The sequence below is a fragment of the Rhizophagus irregularis genome, chromosome 4 (assembly GCF_026210795.1).
Source record: "Rhizophagus irregularis chromosome 4, complete sequence".
Lineage (NCBI taxonomy): Eukaryota > Fungi > Glomeromycota > Glomeromycetes > Glomerales > Glomeraceae > Rhizophagus > Rhizophagus irregularis.
Window position 1 is genome coordinate 2,198,575 of NC_089432.1, and position 20,564 is coordinate 2,219,138.

A 20,564-nucleotide genomic window follows, 5' to 3' on the forward strand; every position below is an offset into this window, starting at 1 on the left:
AATATTTTAAGATAAAATTACCATTTTTAAATTCCTAAAGATTGATTTATAAAAGTTTCATATAGGCATTAAAAATGGGAAAATGGATTATTGTTAGTTAACCTTAAAATAGGAAATATTTTTACATTTATTATATCATTTTTTTTTTAATATTCTATTAATATATGTCCAAAGTATATATGTGTGAATTTTGAGACTTCTTGCTAGTACTTTTATTAGAAAAAAAAATGATAAATAATTTTTACTAAAATTTCGCTAATTGATGATATTTAAAAGCAATTTGCAAAATTTTGAGTTTTGAAATACTTAAATTTATATTTTTACAAAATAGATTTAATCTCTAAGTTTTTTTTAAAAAAAAAATTTAATTGGTTTGGCTAAAAATTGACCGACTTTACTTTTTTTGGAAGTGGAGATTTGATTTTGCCGATCACTAGGTCCGATTCATTCGTGGATCGGCAATTAATAGAAAATTTTATTGAAAATAATTTTTTTAAATAAATGTATTGAGAATTTTGGTTTGAAATTTTTTTTTAATAAAGAATTTCGCTAGAAATTTTTTTTTTATAAAATTTATTGGAAAATTTATTGGGAAATTTTTATTAATGTAATTGATTTAATTTTTTTTTAATTTTATTCTTAATATATAGTTACAGATTTTTTTTTAAATTTTTATTTTTATTTTTAATTAATATAATTAATAGTATTCTTTTTGATTTATATTAGCATTTATAAATTTTATCTCTAAACATCGCCTGGGTCTTCGGTCTTCGATCACGTGATAATTTAATATTTTTGATTGGCCAGATTGGCCACATGACGCGTCATGTCTTGTTTTCAGTATAGGTTCTTCTTTCAGTCTTAAGGTATTTTTCTTTTCTTTTATTTTCATTTCTAACTTACATTTTTCTTAATATTATTTGTATTTGTTTGTTTTTTTTTTATTTTTCATTTAATTTAATAAATAGGATTAAATTTATGTAAATACAACAGTAATAACGTAATATAAGTAACCAAATCATATAAATTTCATGATAAACCAGTGATTAATAATTCTGTATCCAGATCATATTTTTAGTGATACAGAATGCATTTTCCGTATCCTTTCAACGGACTATCATTATACGTTATTTCTAAGAAAAAAATCTTATAAAGGCTTTATAAAACAATGTAACGTATCCAATTTTTTATAGGGACATATTTTTTAAAGCTAACTTTATTTTAAAATCTTTTTTAATTTATGTTATATCATTTATATGCTTAGAAATTTTTGAAAATATTAAAATAATAATCAAAAAAAAAATAATAATTTTATACATTTATTAAAATTGTAAAATTTTAAAGAATTTTCCAATAAATTTTATAAAAAAAAAAGATTTCTAACGAAATTCTTACCAAAAAAAAAAATTTCAAACCAAAATACTCAATAATTCTCAATACTCTTATTCAAAAAATTATTTCCATAAAATTTTCTATTAAAAGACTTCTAAAAGAATTCTCTATCAAAAAAAGACTCACCTATAAAAAACTTTTCAACCAACAAAATTATCAAACAAAATTCCTTATTAAAGAAAATTCTCTAATGAAATTCTCTATTAAAGAAAATTTCTAACAAAAATCTTCCATCAAAAAACTCATTTTTCCTATTAAAAAAAAACATTCAAAAGAATTTCTATACCAAAAAAAAAACTTCTCACCTATTAAAAAAAAAATATCCCCTGTTAAAAAATTTACTAATGAAATGGTCTATCAAAAAAATCTTTACTATTAAAAAGAAATTCTACAATGAAATTTCTATCAAAAAAAAAATTCTCAGCGAAATTATTTATCTCCCTATTAAAGGAATTCTTTAATCAAAAAAAAAATCTCTTCTTTTAAAAAAATTTTCTAACAAATTATCTATCATTCTCTATTAAAAATTCTCCAATGAATTTTCTATAAAAAAAAAATTTCAAATACTTATTTATTAAATTTAAATATACAATACTTTTTTGTTATTTTTTCGTGCTTAAAAAGTGATATTATCAAATTGTGATATGTTTTAAACCCCCGATAATCGGTAAGACGCTATAAATGGAATCCAAAAGGACTTGCTTTCTATAAATGGAAATCATTGTATGATCGACATGAAAAACAACAAGAGACATGTTTGTTTTATAACAAGTCACTTGTTGTGTTGATCGACATGAAAAACAACAAGTGACTTGTTGTTTTATAACAAGTGACTTGTTGTTTTATAACAAGTGTCATGTTGTTTTATAACAAGTGACTTGTTGTTTTTACAATAAGTGACTTGTTGTTTTTACAACATGCTTTTGAATTGTACGGTACGCCATAAATTTCTGCATTAAATCGAGACAATAATAATACTTTGTAATGAGAAAAAACTATCTATAAATAGTTAATGTTAAGGGGTAATAGTTTGGATACCTATTAAGGATCGTATAATAAGAAGCAAACGGATAAAAAATGCATTTCAAAGAACGAATTCATATGTATAAAACAAATTTTTTATGCACCAACAAAACAAAAAAAAAATATTATTCATAAGAATCATAATTGGCAAATTTCAATCGAAATAAACGAACATGCATGCATTCTATTTTAGTATTATTGCATTATGGAATGATTTTTTTCTTAATGATAATCTTTTAAGGCGGCAAATTAATGATCCTTGAAAAATATAAAAGAAGCGACAATTTTGCTTCACTTCTTTAACCGAGAAGAAAAAGATAATTTATAACGATAATTATTAATAACAAATTAATTTTTTCAACGAAATTTTTCAAAATCAAAATGATTTCAAGAAAATTGCCCTTTTTGGTTACGGTCGCCTTATTTTGTATGATCTTTATAGGATTAACTCAAACCGCCTCATTGAATAAACGTCAAGGCGATATCTGTTTCGCTGACTTTGCTGACGGGGTTGATGGTTTATATACATTTACTGATTTTGGAGGCCCATTCAAACTTAAGAAAAGATCAATTATGCATCGTGTTAATGGACAATTTACTAAAGGATTCGAAAAAGATACGGATATCAACAATTATGAATTTTTTATTATGACTAGTGTTCCGAAAGGGTCGAGTCGGGTCGGGTTTGAGGATGTATTCGAACTTGACCCGAGTATAAAAACCAACCCGTACAAATACCCGGGTTAATATTTACATGACCCGACCTCTGACCCGACCCGATATAGTTTAACCCCCGGATAACCCGGGTCCAAATAAAATTTTCAGATATTTTATAATTTTTTAAATCCTCCTTACGCCCAGCCTGATTTCAAACATATACACGCGTGATTTGTATTTGGTTTTAGATTGCATCTTTTGGCCGGTTCCTCCAGAAAAAATCTTCAACTGTAACACTTTCAATTACAGGTAAAAAAAAATTTAACCAATTTTAATATTATTCAATGATTACAATATAATCTCTTACCATTGCTGCTAGGTGTGAAACTGTGAATACTTTACTATATTTAACTAGTATATTTTCATAACAATTAATAAAATCTAATAAAATAGACTAGTTATTATTAAACATATATCTTCCATCATAGTAGAACATCTTGATTTCGATCTGCTCAAGTGTTATAGACTTCTTAAATAAGTTCGCTTTCCAAGAGTTAATTTCTCAGCTTCACTCATTTTATACACAAACAAAGTTAGAAATTAAAAATCGTGTAATGTAAACGTTTATAAATATTTTAAATATAAATATTTGATTAAACCCGGGTCAACCCAGGTCAACCCGGGTCAAGCAAAGGTGTGACCCTGACCCGACGAGTCGGGTTGAATATAAGACTCGTGTCAAATAATGATAAACCCGATTCGGATTTTAAACACGGGTCGGGTCAAATGACCCGGGTTTGACCCGACCCTTTCGGAACACTAATTATGACAAAGGAAGGAAGGAAGGTTGATTTTACCGAAGACTTTAAAGAAAATGTCAAAATTTTCCCAGCTGGTGGTACTACACCTTTTCAAAAAGTTTATAAAGATGATCATTCTGTTAATAACCTCATTGGTGGTAAATTTGTTGTTAATCATAATGGAAAGAAACTTGCTAGTACTATAGTACACTTTTAATTAATTAGGATTCGCAAATTATTTAAAAATATTATGTATAATGCGCACTATATGTAGTTTCTTTTAATAAATGTCTAAATAAAACGTGATATCGTCATCATAAAACGTTCATTTTGTTGCTTTTTTATATTAAAAATTTATATTATCATAATGCACATAATGCGAATAGTAAATAGTATAAATTATAAAAGTTATATAATTATTATAATAAAGTTTATATTTGAGAATTTTGTGAGTGATTACTGATTAATTATCAGAAAAAAAATTATCAAAGCTTAAATAATTCTTCGGAATTTCTTAATTTATTACAATATAATAATTTTTTTTGTGCGTGCATGTGTGATGTATGACAATTTATTTGTTCTTCCGAATTTTATGCCCCAGTTTTTAAGTTTATTGTTTTGGATATTTAAATTATTCGTGAATAAAATTCCCCCTAATTTAATTTTCCATAATAATGTGTTGTAATAATCAAATTTATTTGAACTAAACGGCAGCGGCAAAATCCAAAAAAAAATACGGTTTTTTATATGTGTGTAACCAGTTTTTTACAAAAAATAGATTTGCTAAATTCGAATCGGCACAAAACACGTGATTATTCAGATTTCTACATGATCACATTCTTTTACATAAGTTGTATGCACATTTTCATTAAAAATACAATTTGTACATTATTTATATGATCGAATAAATTCAATAAGTCCCATAATATTATTATAATATAATTTTTATAAAACTAAAACATAATAAAATCTTTTCTCGGTCTTTACAAAATGTTAAAAGAACGATCAAACGTTTTACTTATTACAGTTCCCTTATTACATGAACAGTTTATCGATTTTTTTGATTTTGATTTCGTAAATTTTTTACGAATAATCAAAAAAATAGATTTAAAAAATGACAAAATATATAGTATTTAATTTATATTCGTAATTAAATAATGATTAAATGATGAAATAATGATTAAAAAAAGAAGACCGGGATTGCAAGATCTACATGATTGTTTTGACCCATTCTCAGACCTTTTATGTATGTTTCGGGGTCTTGATATATAATAATTTTTCAGAATTCCGAATGTATCTGAAAATTTCATATATGCGAAAAAAAACTATCCTTTAATATTACTGCTTTAAATGCTTCGTAAATAGCGAAAAAAATTGTCTTTTTTATACATATAACAATAATGATTTAACATCTGTATTTTTGCTAAGCGAATAATATAATAAATTTAGTTTTCATTTTAAAAAGTTTAATACTGATATGCCAATAGAATAAATTATCGTTAAATTACTTAATATATTGAAACTTATTATAAAAAAGTTTATTAAAAAAGATGTTAATTTAAAAATTTTAAAATAATTTGATATAAATTTTATATAAGAGAAACATTACTATGCCACGTACAGTATATAAATAATGTAAGCTTATACTTTTTGTCTAAGTTGTTTCTTAACCTTTCAAGAAGGCTGATTAATCTGATTGATTAAGTTATAGAATCATAATAAATTGCGAGTGGCTTAGTTTTATACAACTTGCAGTAGCTAACGTGGCAATCTTCAAAAGAATTTGGCTTAGTAAAGAAATTATGCCACGTGTATAGTGGCTTATTCACGGGTTTTTAAGTTTATTTGATTATGATCTAATTATTAAATTATGTAAACCACAATATTCGTTGAATAATAAAAAGCGTTATAATCACTTGGTGTTAGGACGTAGTAAAATATTCTAAATCTTTCATATTTCAATAAAAACAAATTGAATAAATCGAAATATAGTAATCCTTTACAATATCCCAGACTTTTTAAAAAAAAGTAATTGAAAAAAAATGAATATCAAAGCTCTTTTTACTAGTATTTTCGTGATCGCAATCATTTCAGCCCTAGCGTCGGTTCCTAAAGGTAAATAATTAAATAAAGCTTATTATTTTATCACTGTTTAATTTTTTTTTTTAAAAAATAAATTTATTTTTCAAGCTGAATAAGCTGAATATTATTATTGTCTTCCTGAATGTTTTCACACCGTTTCCAAAGGTGCATTTGTTAATGAATTAGATTATCACAAAATTTTTGGTAATTAATAAAAAATATCAGTAGCTATATTTTATTATTTTCGTTTTACAATTATATGTACTGTATATATACAGTATGTACAAATATAAATTTACATATTTTTTAACTATTATGATTTCAACTGACTTTGAATCACGAAACTATTATTAACTGTTAATTAATAAAAATTATTTAATTTTATTGATTATTTCATGTTAACGAAAGCAGAAAGGAAATTTTAACTTTCTTATATTTCTAGATTCATATTCACTGTTTCAGTGGCTTTAAGCAAATTATCCATCCCTATTATAAAAAGAGCTTCTATCTAAATTCTATTTCCAGAAATTTCCAAAATCTTTCAGTTATTTTCCATTTTTTTTATAACATGATCAACAAAGTTATTCAAACGAACTTCATATTTTCTAGTATCATATCTTTATTTAAATGTTGAATCCTCTGAATATATATAACGTAAAGCAGTTACAATTCATTTCGTTGTTTAAAATTTATAATGAAATAAAAAAAAAAAGTTATCAATTACTACCTGTGAGAAAATACATGATGAATTATATTTACTTATGGAGCGGAAGCAAAAATATCTTTTATTTCGCATACTTTATTTTGCGAACAAGATTTGATTTAATTTGATAAACAGAAATTCATATTTATTTAAAAAAGAACTATAGAATAAGTCGATAAAGTAGGTTATCGCGATAATTGTTTTTGGGCCCAAAATCTAAAGTATCTAACTCAAGCGGTAGTTATATAATGAAATTACAACGTGTTACGAGCGATAAAACTCAGATTTGCGATTTCATTAGATGGCGTCACGTGAGGAACAGAGAAACTCACGGGATCGATCATTTTTCAGACATATATTGTCCTTCGCTTCGCTAATAGTTTTTAATTATTTAATTTAATAATTTGACTTATATTTTGTTTCTTTTTATTTTATTAAAACAGAGTTACACTGAAAATTTTATTTGACTTCAGTTATACTGTATTTTAAGAAAATTTAATTGTAAAAAGAATCATTCATATACAAAATTAAAGCAATAAATGGAATTACGCTTTTTACAATTTTGGCGGAAAATTGATTTTTCTACGTTAATTTAATTAATTTGTAACTGTTTTCTAAAGGATCATGAGCAACATATAAAAATTTTTATAAAGAAAATAGTTCATTTATTGTGAAGGAATAAGTTGTCGGGAACGGATATAATTTCTATTGTTATAAATATCAATTTATTTAATTACTATACTATTTATTATATTTTCTTATTCCCAACCTTGCTCATTGTAAATTTATAAGCATCATACGTATTAGCCACCAGTAAATTCTTCGGAAATAATTCATCAACAAGTTCCTCTGGTATTGTTGATGGCCAGAAATTTAACGAACTATCCTGTAAATAAATATGTAACGATTCCATCTCTCTCTTCTTGACTTTCTAAAGTTAAAAATCGTAACATGAATCTTTTTAAAGCTAAAGCGAACGCTTCTGCTGGTATAACTTTTTTCGTTGTAGTTTGTTGTTCAAAATATATAGATTCAAGAATTTCAGTCTTCATATCTGTTGAAAGGGTTTTCTTATACTTTTTATGAATATACTCAATTTTAGCATCAGCAACTTGCTCTTCAACAAGTTCGTATAAGGACACTATATGTTTAAGTCGTAGATCAATATTTAAAACTTTAGAAAATCCTTCACGTTTATATAATGACGATAATTTCTTCCACTGTAAAACATAATCTTTAATGGATTTATTCTCATCTCTAACTTTCGTACGTGTGATAAAACACAGAAGAACTTCCAATGACGACAAAATTTTACTTATGTTATCTTCTGTCACGGACGTTGGGTTTTTAGAAAACTTTAACAAATTCATTTTTCAATCGGGATTGGTTCTTGAGTTATTAAATTATCAACATCATTAAGAATTTCTGTTATATCCTTGGAATAATTCCATGTGATATGGAAAAGGTTCTAAATATAATTGAAAATCTGGTTGTGTTTCTATATAAACTTTTTCAAAAGCTAAAATATTTGCCAATTCTTCTTCAATTTTTGTCAAATCATAAACGATAACTTGTCCTCTTGCAACTGCTAAATTTCTTTGGCTATGTGAAAGAATGCCGTTATTCCAGTCAAAATTTATGATATTTTCGTAATGAACATGATCAAGGTACTGTACATAGATTGAAGATAATATCCGCTGGACGTATGGGGTTGTATTTTTGAAGTTGATGAAACAGTTTTTTCAACATTAACTGTTGGTTCATCTAAAAATTTGAGAGATTTACAAGTTCCAGGTGGGATTACCATAACTTCCTCGAGGAAGTTATTTGGTATGTGCACTAAATAATCTAATATTGCACATAAAAAAATTCCCGTATCCTTTGATTCCATTAAACCATAAACTACTGGAAGTCTATAATTTATTTTTGGTTTCTCTTTTGGAAGGTCATGACATTGATATCGGTTTACAAAAGGTATAACTGCATTCCACCTTTTCGAATGCGGTTTTCAAGCTATTATGATTTTCATCATCATCGGATTCTTTTTCTAAGAATGTTTTGAAGTCCATCTCTTTCGCATTTTGTCTTGTTAAATGATAGCCGAGTTTAGAATTCAAAATTTGAACAAATTTTACAATAGGCAAAAGATGTTTGAGTAATTCTAACTGTCCAGAATATTTGAAAAGTATCGAAAGGAATGGATAATTATCTTCGTTTGCCATATTACTCATATACTAAGCACGGAAGCTATTGAAATTAATAATTCCGATTGATCTCCATAAAGTTGGTAAATTCACTTCTCTATATTGTTTACCCATAAATAAAGTCTGACAAATTTCACTTTCAATAAAACTATTTTTTTGATTTTTGGCTAAAGATTCGTCTAATTTCACGAGATAATTAGCTAACGTTTCAGTTATATTTCTAATTTTTGGTTCAATATAATTTTCATGAAACTCTATTTCCCAATTTTTGCGATCAATGGATGAATTTATTTGTTGATTTGACGGGGATTTTCCATCATTGAAGAAATTACAGAATGGAATATCAATGCCAGATTCTGATTAAAATTACAGAATTTAATTAAAAATTATATTTTAATTAGAAAACCAATAAAATTAATAAATTTTAGCGTACCTCGTCCAAACAATTAAGAATATTCTTTAGAATTTCTCAATCATTTCGAATATGATCCATACAATACCTTTCAGCATCGGTAGCAGTTTGATTATTTTTTCTAGGAAAAGCAAGGGCAGGTTGAGATGCAGATGCTCCAATAAGAGCATGAACAATTAAATGCAGAATACAATATGATGCAGGTGGTAGAGATCTAACAGAATGATTCAAAGTTTGATTAACCGGTTCGGCGGTTCCCCAATATACCCTGCTTGGTTAATTGCAATTCCACCGATAGTATTTCCACAATTTGGACATTTGCTAGTTGTAACGGCTGTACACCAATTTGCGATAAAATATTTCATACCGTATTTACAAACATATCTTGTAACTCCTTCTGCGGCAGTTGAAATACATGTTAAGATAAACAAGTTTTGACAGTCCGGTAGTCTATGTAAATACATTGCTAATTGAGATGAATTTGGTTCAAGCTGATGCGTGGAATGCGATTATATGTGCAATAGCAGATTTTAAGAACAAATCGGTATTGCTAATCTTAGGATTATCAATTTAAAGTAAAGGTTGCTCATTTGACAAAATATTTGTTGCAATTATTTTATATAATACTGGAAGATCCATTCCCATAAGTTCTCTTGCCAAGAAATTAGCTGATTGTATATCTGGATGTCTCCATTCCCTTGAAGCTCTTGTAGCATGAAGACGTATAAAGAAAAGTCCAATTAAAGATATTTTCATCGTTATAGTAGGTTTATTCATCCTTTGTACAAGTCCTTGGAATGATGCCTTATTGTTTATACCATGGTAACTCATAAAGCTCTCTTCTACTTCATTATATTCAGGCAAATCACAGTATGGATTAAAAGGCAACCGATTTTCACCAATATCTTCCCAATTTAAAGTTCCAAGCCATGGTAAAATTGCTTTCTGAGTTTCACAAAATCGTCTAACATCATCAATTGAGAAATCTCTTTGACGTAAATCTCTTAAAAAATACATCTTAAGAGAATGAGTCGAAGGATGGGTGAATTTATGTAATAATTAATTTGATTAATTAATCATCATCAAAATTGTTTTCCTCTGCAATAAAACTATTCCTATCTTCTTGAATAAAGTTATCCCAGAATCGACGAACGAATTCCTTAAGCAAAGCAATTGAAGTTATTTTTTGTAATGATGGTCTTTCTTGTTTATATAAAGCTTCAAGAACCGGTCCAAAATAAGGTGTTAAATTTTCCAATTCTTTATTCATAAAGAAGGTTTGTTCAATGGTATCACAACATAAAGTAGCCATGTTTGTATCTAAATCTCTTAAACATTCATTAATAATATTTAACCGAGCAGATAGTCTTATAGATTCTTCGAAATTTTTAATTACTGTAAAGAATATATTTTTATTTTCTACCTGATTCGACCATGATAAAATGACCTTTTTGGAATTAAACTTTCTCATTTTGTTCTAATTCACCTAGTTTATCAAGCATAGTGTTGATAAATTTCTCAGAAAAAACTTCTTGTTTGTCCAAACTTAATTCAAGTCGAACAATTTCTCTAACATTATCAAAAGGAATAGACTTTGTCGAAACTAAATCGTTTACAAAATGTAACAATTGAAAATCTGGTAAAGTTTCTGCTCGCATTAACTTATTAACTATAGATATTATTCCTGTGATGTCACGTTGCCATTTATCAATTAATTCAAAATTGTCACAAATTCGCATTAACATCAGTTTAATTACTCCTCTAACGAGATGTTTTTCTAGATTTCCACCAGCAATAGTATTTCCTTGAATTTCGATATTTTTAATTATTAATGGAAACATTCGAGCTAATTGTAATTGACCTTGGAATTTTTCCACCAATAAGCGTGAAGAAAAATATGTTGATGCACTTTATCTGCACCAATAAGCAACTTTAAGATTGATGCTAAAATTTTTTTATTCATCGTTATACCATGCCTTGACGCAATAACAGTAACAAAATCATTGAAATATAATTTAGAAGTCCATTTCCATTCAAAAAGCGAATCTTTTAATTGCGGAATTGACGTAAGAAGGTTATATTTGAAATCTTTCAAATGGTCTTTGCTATCAATTCTATCATAATCCTTTGGTAGTTCTTCTTCATAATATCTTTTAAAGCTATCAATTTGGTCAATAAAATAAAATGAAAAGGGAAATTCAAGATCGAGTAAACATCCTGCTGACATATTATATCCATCATCTTGAATATCTTCAATTTTGATAATTTCTCTTATCCATATGAATTTGTTCCCAAAACTTGAGTAATCTTTCATACTTTCCATTTGAATATATTTTGTTCATCAATATGGAAAAATGTTTTTATTACTGATAATCTTTCTAAAGCACATAAAATTTTGGCTATTGTTTTCCTGACGAATTTTCTAATATGAGCTTGAATTGCTGCAGAAAATGAAGAATACGAATATAATTCTCGCTTATTTGACGCGATTTTATATTGCCAATCACTTGTGGAATTTTCTTCTATCCATTTAAGAGTTTTATCTTTCAGGCATTTGATGAAATTTGGTATTTTTTCGCTTATTAGTCTAGAGAAAAATTTTACCGTACAGTTATAATATATTGTGACTAAAAATTTTTTAATGAACTGTTAAAGATATTAAAAAATAAATACTTACTTTATATGATTGGCTGAGTTACCATTCGATGGATAATTCATGCATGATAAACACCATGGCAGTTCTTGTAAAAATATTTCTTCGAATGGATAAGCAGAATCAATAATATAAGATAACGATCCTTCTAAGAGATCAAAAATAGGAATGTCATTTCCTGATAACGTTTCAATAGTCATTTTCTTCCAGTCGCACACGAAATTAAAAGACTCGAAAGTGGATTCCTGATCTCGATGAATATGAAAAATGATACACGCATGCTTCATAGGCTCCATTTGATCTTTCTTTGTTATAGATTCATTTCGGAATTGTTCGATAGCACATTTAGCAAGTTTAATATTTTCAGTATTAGCAGTAGTTGCATCACATTGGAGGATTAGTATTCGATCATTTGATTCTAGCCAGAAATGCTTTATCTATAGGTTGAGTTGTAGTATTTCGAGTAGGTTAACTAAAAATATATTTCAACAATTAAATCATAACTATCATTGTTTTGACTGAATCCTGTGTTTCGGTCGTGAAATTTGATAAATTATCTACTGACAACTCACAAGTTCTTGTAAACAGGATCTAACATCCGTATCTATATTAGAAAATGTATATATGATCACTAAATTTCCATTTAGATCTGATAATAAATTTTCTTGATTAGCGAAATAATCATAAAGACTCTCGTGATGCTGTTGATGAAAATAAACATGCTTCCATCGATCAACTTCATCTCTTTCTAAAGCTGATCGCTCAGCTCTCACAATCCCATCAGATGATACTGTTGCAATTAAACATTCCTTGCATGTTTCTAAAACTCTATTATTATCTGCTTCAGGATTATTCTTTATAATATCCATAATTAAGCTTTGTAAGATTTCATATTTAAACCCAATGAATAGGTCTTTTATGGCGAATTTATTAAATTGAGATTCTGAATTAATTCCAGTTAAAGTTAGCATTTTTCTTGCCCAATCACTTAAATTTTCAACAAGTAAATTGTGCCTATCATTAAGCGTATCATCATTAATTGATATTAAATCATCTGAAGCCACATTTTTCTTATTTGTAATGAGGTTGGATTGCGAAGGGAAATCGAAATTATTAATAATGATATCGGATAATTTACCGTGCATTTAATATTTGTTAGCTTTCGATACACCACTATCGAGTTGTTGCTCGTTCGATATACCATCATCAATTTGTTTCTCGTTCGATATATCACCATTAAGTTGTTGCTTGTTTGATATACCACCATCAAGTTGTTCGTTTGATGATTGAGATTCTATTATACAACTAACTTGATTTTCTGTTGTTATACTTGTATTTGTGTTCAATGCTCTTAATTTGTTAATAGTTTGGATCATATCTGGTCTATTAACTGGTTCACCATCCCAACATTCTAAAAAAAAAAAATTATATTAATACGAGACTTGAGATCGTAATAACATTATAATTTACAAATAAATTATTATATTTACTGGTATAAATATTAGAATAATCAGGAGGAGTATCTGGGACAATACTTTCCCTATATCCTTGTAACATTTGCAAACCAAACTAATATCATAGGATTCGCCTTCAAATGGTGGATGACCGCTTGATATCTCCCACAAAAGCACTCCGACGCTGTAAACGTCGCTCTTTTTATTTAAAGAATATTTCGGATCACCCAATTTTTTGGATCAATATAAGAAGTTATACCAAACAAAGTTTGTTGTGTTGAGTATGTTCTAGATATTACTTCTATTTTCTTTGATAATCCAAAATCAGATAATTTAATATTATCTTTATGAATTAATATGTTGCCAGATGCTATTATTAAATAAAGAAAGTTTAGATAATTAAAATTTATTAAAAATAAATTAATAAAGTTTAATAACTCATCAAATAACTTACCAAATCACGATGTATTATTCCTTCATCATGTAAGCATGATATGGCGCTAACTGATATGCGAATTTGTATTTATTTTCCCAAGTAATATTCTTATTATTTTACAAATATGTTCGAAGGGTACCACTATCGGCATACTCCATTACTAATAAATATTTTTTATATTGACCTTTTGGATTTTCTATTATAAAAAATAATTGATTTTTGTTTTAAATGTGTTTTTACAAAAATCAATATAATAAATATTAATATTCTATTGCCTTAATATGTAATTCCATAAAAGCTAATAATATTGTTATCAAATTGAACTTCACGATGAATTTCAAGCTAAAATTATAGATATACATAAATTAATTCAAAAATTAAATAATTGATATTACATTTTTATAATCACCTCCTTAACGATATCTTTTATAGTATTATTGTCAAGGTTAGATAAAGATTTTAATGCAAAATATTGTTCCGAATTTTTTCAATTTGCACAATAAACTTTTCCAAAGTTACCGTTGCCAATTTTTTTAATATTACGAAATCTTTGTATTCATAATATTTAATATGTTTTTTAGAAACAGCTTCTTGGACTCATTCGTTTGAATTGTTGGTGGTTTGCATTTTAATAATTTTAATCAGTAGCAAAAAAAACCTAATTTTGGTCATTTATAATAAAGTGATTGAGTTGTGTGACATCGAACAATACATATAGTGAGTAATATTATATATATGTAAGAATTATCACAATAAAGCATCACGTGGATTATATAATAATAATTTCTATTAATGTTAAACTATATTAGTAAAACTCGTGATCTTCGTGATCTTAATGGTACTTGTTTACGAATAACATTCGACATACTATCATAACAAACTGACAAATTTGACAAATTTGGCCTGATCGTACTACAATTGTTTCTATATAAGCATTGTATTACCACAATCACGCACTTATAAAGCACTCTCACTCAAGTTAGTACTCAAGTTAAAAAAAATAAAAAAAAATACCTTTTCTCTTTAATTAAATATTGTATATTTCCCAACCTCTCTTTAAACGAAAAGCTTTAAAAAAAACAATGGCGAGAGGCAGTTCAGCTAAGTCAAAGAAGCAAGCCAGCCCTCCTTTTCATCCAAAATACGAGGATATGATTCGAGGTGAGTTTACAGAACCTTTTTATTAAATTTAAAGAAAATTTGAAAAAAAATTTAAAATACGCTATCTCTTGACAATAACAAAAGAAAAATAAAAGGCATCTATTACATTACTTAACATTTTTAGTTATACTATTCTTTCAAATTATTAATTTCCCACATTGTTAAATCTGTAGATGCTATTGTAGCTTTGAAAGAAAGTCAAGGAAGCAGGTAAAGAAATAGTTCTAAAATTGCCGTTTCGCTTAAGAGTCCTTATTGGTGACGTGTCTTTCTTTTTTTCTTTTACAAACAAAATTGTCGTATTTATCGATTATTAGTCGTACAGCTATTAAGAAATATATCTTAAATACATATAAACTTCGCGACAATGCCGTCACAACCAACCGTCTCAAGATGGCCATTGCTAAGGGCGTCGATAAAGGAACTTTTTCCTTCGTTAAAGGTAAATACTCCTAAAATCGTGAAAGATCAAACAGCACTAAAATATATATTATCTTAAGCAACCGTTCATGAAAAATAAATTTTTTGTGCTATTTTTTTAACTTACTGTTTGTCACACACTTCAGGTCCCAGTGGTACTCTTAAACTCGTGAAAAAGGAAGCAGTCAAGAAAGAAAAGAAGGAAGTTGAGAAGGAAAGCTGAAAAGAAGGAGGTTAAGCCAAAAGCTGAAAAAGTACGTTTATTATTTTAAATTAGTTATATAAGGAGTAACTTTTGGAGGAGTTTTAAAAGAGTTTGAGATGTTAATAATCTTTACTTTTAGAATTATTTTCACAATGTAATATTATTTAACCCAATAAATATTATATTTTATAACTCAAAATTCGGGTCTCATAATTTTCATGCAATAATAAACCAAGCAACGTATTTTACTTTAATTCTTAATTTTATTCAACTTAACCCAATGTCACTTGTTGTGGAAAAGGTGGCAGCTTTTCTCGCACGGCAACGCTTTGGAGTTGCAGATGATAAAAATTTTCTTTTCATTTATAAAAGTAATTTAGTAAATTGGTTTTCCTTTTTCTTTTTCATTTTTATCTATATTTTATTTTAGGTTTATTAATCAGTAAATTTGTAAGAAATCATTTTGTGTTTATTAATAAAAACCATGTTATTATAAATCAAAGCACAACCCTAGTTTATATAAAATATTTTATTATTTATGTTATACATATAAGCATTTTCTAAATTTTGTAAATTTTGTCTAATTAGCCATTCCAAACTAATAATTAGTTTAACGTCCTTTGAGGGGAGGGGGGGGGGGGGGGGGGAATAATTTAAACAAACATGATATTTATACATATTAAAATTTTTGGAAGTTTTCGGTAAAATTGGAAATATTCGGTACACCCAATTTCAGAAAAGAGAGGGGTGCTTTAAACATATGTGAACATATGTGTTTAAATTGTTTTAAAATTTTCATAAATAGAGGGGAGGGGGGAGGACGATAAACTAAACATTAATTTGAAATGGCCTTATTTATAAGCCTATTCCTTATAAAACCTATACAACGATCAAATTTTTAATTGTGGATAATTCATATCTTACTAACGCACACTTTCGACATCATATTCATAATGCAATAACAGAAGAATTAACATCTGGAACATTCAAAAAATTATTTAATGTGATTAACAGTGATAAAACTGATTTTAATCATAAAATTTTAACAATTTTCGGAATAAAACTAACAATATAATCAACTAAACAAATTTGGAATGTGGAATTTATGAATTTATGTTTTGATCTAATTAATAATTTTGGCGGATATGATTGAACTTTAGGAGTATAGTAGTCTAATATTATTCTATTTAAATATTACTGCTTTGTGGTAGACTGTAATAATACTATAAAGTAGACTTTTTACATTTTATTTCTAAAAAATATTTTTTATCCACTCCCATTTTTTGAAATTTGGCTTCTTTTTTAAATTAGGATTGTATCGAGCTATACTATATCCCAAATTTGCTGCTTTTTGATACAATTCTGATGCCTTTTGCTGATCAATTTTAGTTCCAATTCCATTTTGATAGCAACGGCCTAATTGATTAATTCCAGTTACATTTCCTAAATCTGCTGCTTTTTGATATAATTCAAATGCCTTTTGCTGATTAATATTGGTTCCAATTCCATTTTCATAGCAACGTCCTAAATTAATTATTCCAGGTACATTTCCTAAATCTGCTGCTTTTTGAAATAATTCAAATGCCTTTTGCTGATTAATATTGGTTCCAATTCCATTTTGATAGCAACATCCTAATTGATTAATACCAGTTACATTTCCTAAATCTGCTGCTTTTTGATATAATTCAAATGCCTTTTGCTGATTAATATTGGTTCCAATTCCATTTTTATAGCAATGTCCTAAATTAATCATTATTCCAGGTACATTTCCTAAATCTGCTGCTTTTTGAAATAATTCAAATGCCTTTTGCTGATTAATATTGGTTCCAATTCCATTTTGATAGCAACATCCTAATTGATTAATACCAGCTACATTTCCTAAATCTGCTGCTTTTTGATATAATTCAAATGCCTTTTGCTGATTAATATTGGTTCCAATTCCATTTTCATAACAATATCCTAAATTATTTATTCCAAATGCATTTCCTAAATCTGCTGCTTTTTGATATAATTCAAATGTCTTTTGCTGATTAATATCAGTTCCAATTCCATTTTCATAGCAATGTCCTAAACCAATTATTCCAAATACACTTCCTAAATCTGCTGCTTTTTGATATAATTCAAATGCCTTTTGCTGATTAATATTGGTTCCAATTCCATATTCATAACAATATCCTAAATTATTTATTCCAAATGCATTTCCTAAATCTGCTGCTTTTTGATATAATTCAAATATCTTTTGCTGATTAATATCAGTTCCAATTCCATTTTCATAGCAATGTCCTAAACCAATTATTCCAAATACACTTCCTAAATCTGCTGCTTTTTGATATAATTCAAATGCCTTTTGCTGATTAATATTGGTTCCAATTCCATTTTCATAGCAACGTCCTAAATTATTAATTCCAGGTAGATATCCTAAATCTGCTGCCTTTTGATATAGTTCAAATGCCTTTTGACTATTAATATTTGTCTCAATTCCCTTTTCATAATGATATGCTAAAAAATTTATCCCAAATGAATTTTCTAAATCTGCTGCTTTTTGATATAACTCAAATGCTTTTTGTTTATCAACACTGATTCCAATTCCTAAATAGTTAAATCTTCCAAGTAAAGCAATAAAATTTGAGTCATTCTGATTGCTTAATAATAAATTATTAAACTCTTGTAAAGTTATATTATGATTGTCAAGATAATTTATAATCTTCTGTATATCCATTTCAAAATAATCATTATTAAAAATATCAATTATATCATTAACTATTGTATTAAATTTATTCTCAAATTGGTTACTTGATGACATTGAACATTCCATTTCTTTTGTGTTCATCATATTAAAATTTTGAATAACTTGAGATAATTCTCCATGTAAGGAATTAAAATCTTCAGAAGAAACTTCATCTAAAATTGGCTGCTGATTATTTGATAATTGAATATCCTTTTTATCATCATATAGGTGAAAATCTTTTATAATTATGTTTTCTTTTGTTATAATCGTTCTTAGTTTATCAACCACTTGATTGATAGTAGGACGATTATCAGGTTCAAGATTCCAACAATCTACGAAAAAAAAAATATCTTTAATTAATTAAAATCATATGGTTTATAAATGATCATAATAAATGTAATTTTATACTCACCAGTGTAAATTTTTATATAATCTTCAGATGTATCAGGAATAGGTTTTTCTCTAAAACCCTGTAAAATACTAATAGCCAAACCAACGTCATATGGTATACCATGAAAAGGTGGCTTACCGCTAGATATCTCCCATAGTAATACACCAATACTATAAACATCGCTTTTTCTATTTAATAAATATAATGTCGTTGTATTTCTATTAAAACTTTTTGGATCAGTATAAGGAATTAATCCAAATGTTTTTGATTGAGAGCCAGATGTTTCCTCAATTCTTTTTGATAAGCCAAAATCTGCTAGCTTAACGGTATTTTGATGAACTAACACGTTATTAGAGTGCTATTAATAATTACATAAAAAATAAAACAATTAAGATAAAAATAATCATTAAATTTAAATACACCATAAATTTTAAATTTTAAAATATTTACCAAATCACGATGCATTATCCCTTCTCCATGTAAGCATGATACTGCATAAACCAGCTGAAATGCAAAATTAAATTTGTCATTCCAAGTGAGATTTTTAAAATTTTCTTTCAGATATTTTCGGAGAGTACCATTTTCAGCATATTCTAGTACCAATGAATATTCTTTTCTTTGATTTTCTTTATAAATAAAAGAAAAATTTTATAAATTAGTTAATTAGTTAATTTTAAATTATTATTAAATAAATAATATTAGAACTTATATACCCTTAACGGAAGTTGTAACACCATAAAAGCTGATAACGTTATCATGAAAATCAACTTCGCGTTGAAGTTGAATCTAGGTAGTAAATAAATATTACATTATAAACTTACATATGTATAATTAATAATTAATGATATATGTGTGATGTTATAATTACCTCACGAACAATTGCTTTAGCTGAAGCATCATTGATATTAAAAAAAGACTTTATTGCATAACTTTTATGAGAATTCTTCCAGTTTGCACGATAAACTCTACCGAAACCTCCGGAACCAATGTTTTGAAAATTATAAAATTGGTCAAATTCATAATATTTAATAAGTTTTTTAGAAATAGCCTCCTCAATCCATTTATTCCAATCATTTAAATCATTAATAAGTTCAGCGTTATTAGACATTGTTAAGTACAAAAAAATTACTGCGGAATTTAATTTTTTCAAGTATTGGGAAAAAAAAACAATGAATATTTTGTATTTATCAATAAATTTTGTTTAGTATCACCAATACACCAAACGCACGCAAAACGCCAAAGGTAACTGTCGATCATTCCGCTTCAAACACCATCAGGTGATCATCAATTACGAAACAAAGTTGATCATCTATATTATCTTTTTTTTTGAAATAAATGACATGTTAATGATATTTTATAATTATAAATTTTGAATACTATAAGTTAGATTTTGATAAACTATCAGATAGCTTTCAATATATACGATAGGAGACTCCTTCTATCGATCACTCGTCATTAATTTCTGCTAAAGAAAATGTCAAGAAAATCACTGATCCGTCTAAGATTAACTCGTTAAATTTTACATTGTACGAGCGTCAGATGCGTTGTCTTTATCTTGCGTTTTTTTAAGAACTTATCTAGCGAAATAATTAATTTTGGGCGCAGTATTATATTTAATTAAGTGTGTAAAATTTTCACTGTATTTTTATTTACTGCGGACGGGAATGACCTTAAATGGTTAAAAGTGGTAGTAATTAGGGAATTGTAGTCCGCGATGACGTTAAACTATGGCCGAATTCTATTAGTAATCAGTATTTTACTTTAATAGGGTTATACAAGGATCATTAATGATAATATTGTGACAATGGGTAGTAGTTGATCATTTATTTCATAGAAGGATTGG

General features: G+C 27.1%; 5 protein-coding genes across 5 annotated transcripts; 1 reads left to right on the forward strand and 4 right to left on the reverse strand.

Annotated features, from left to right (window-relative positions):
- Positions 1–7,538: 7,538 nt before the first annotated feature.
- On the reverse strand, positions 7,539–8,027 carry OCT59_023835 (uncharacterized protein; the record flags this gene model as incomplete). Its single annotated transcript, XM_025310940.1, has 1 exon — positions 7,539–8,027. The coding sequence occupies one exon, from the start codon at positions 8,025–8,027 to the stop codon at positions 7,539–7,541; it is 489 nt and encodes a 162-aa protein (XP_025176690.1).
- A 1,816-nt stretch (positions 8,028–9,843) lies between these two features.
- On the reverse strand, positions 9,844–10,290 carry OCT59_023836 (uncharacterized protein; the record flags this gene model as incomplete). Its single annotated transcript, XM_066134995.1, has 1 exon — positions 9,844–10,290. The coding sequence occupies one exon, from the start codon at positions 10,288–10,290 to the stop codon at positions 9,844–9,846; it is 447 nt and encodes a 148-aa protein (XP_065991067.1).
- A 55-nt stretch (positions 10,291–10,345) lies between these two features.
- On the reverse strand, positions 10,346–13,483 carry OCT59_023837 (uncharacterized protein; the record flags this gene model as incomplete). The annotated part of the gene is made up of 8 exons (XM_066134996.1): positions 10,346–10,668; positions 10,760–11,134; positions 11,245–11,580; positions 11,661–11,860; positions 11,951–12,363; positions 12,499–12,980; positions 13,128–13,337; positions 13,417–13,483. 8 exons carry the CDS (start codon positions 13,481–13,483, stop codon positions 10,346–10,348), a joined length of 2,406 nt encoding a protein of 801 aa, XP_065991068.1.
- Positions 13,484–14,809: 1,326 nt separating this feature from the next.
- OCT59_023838 (uncharacterized protein) lies at positions 14,810–15,851 on the forward strand. The gene is made up of 5 exons (XM_066134997.1): positions 14,810–14,977; positions 15,151–15,187; positions 15,295–15,419; positions 15,544–15,651; positions 15,742–15,851. Exons 1-4 carry the CDS (start codon positions 14,899–14,901, stop codon positions 15,618–15,620), a joined length of 318 nt encoding a protein of 105 aa, XP_065991069.1. The 5' UTR covers positions 14,810–14,898; the 3' UTR covers positions 15,621–15,651; positions 15,742–15,851.
- Positions 15,852–16,854: 1,003 nt separating this feature from the next.
- OCT59_023839 (uncharacterized protein) lies at positions 16,855–19,829 on the reverse strand (the record flags this gene model as incomplete). Its single annotated transcript, XM_066134998.1, has 5 exons — positions 16,855–18,662; positions 18,743–19,079; positions 19,172–19,347; positions 19,435–19,507; positions 19,590–19,829. The coding sequence occupies 5 exons, from the start codon at positions 19,827–19,829 to the stop codon at positions 16,855–16,857; spliced, it is 2,634 nt and encodes an 877-aa protein (XP_065991070.1).
- Between the last annotated feature and the right edge of the window lie 735 nt (positions 19,830–20,564).

Excerpts from the sequence above, each read along its gene's own strand:
- OCT59_023838 (XM_066134997.1), top strand. The coding sequence starts at position 14,899 with ATGGCGAGAGGCAGTTCAGCTAAGTCAAAGAAGCAAGCCAGCCCTCCT. Across the intron at positions 15,188-15,294 it reads AAAGAAAGTCAAGGAAGCAG|TCGTACAGCTATTAAGAAAT; the intron begins GTAAAGAAATAG and ends ATCGATTATTAG. Across the intron at positions 15,420-15,543 it reads AACTTTTTCCTTCGTTAAAG|GTCCCAGTGGTACTCTTAAA; the intron begins GTAAATACTCCT and ends CACACACTTCAG.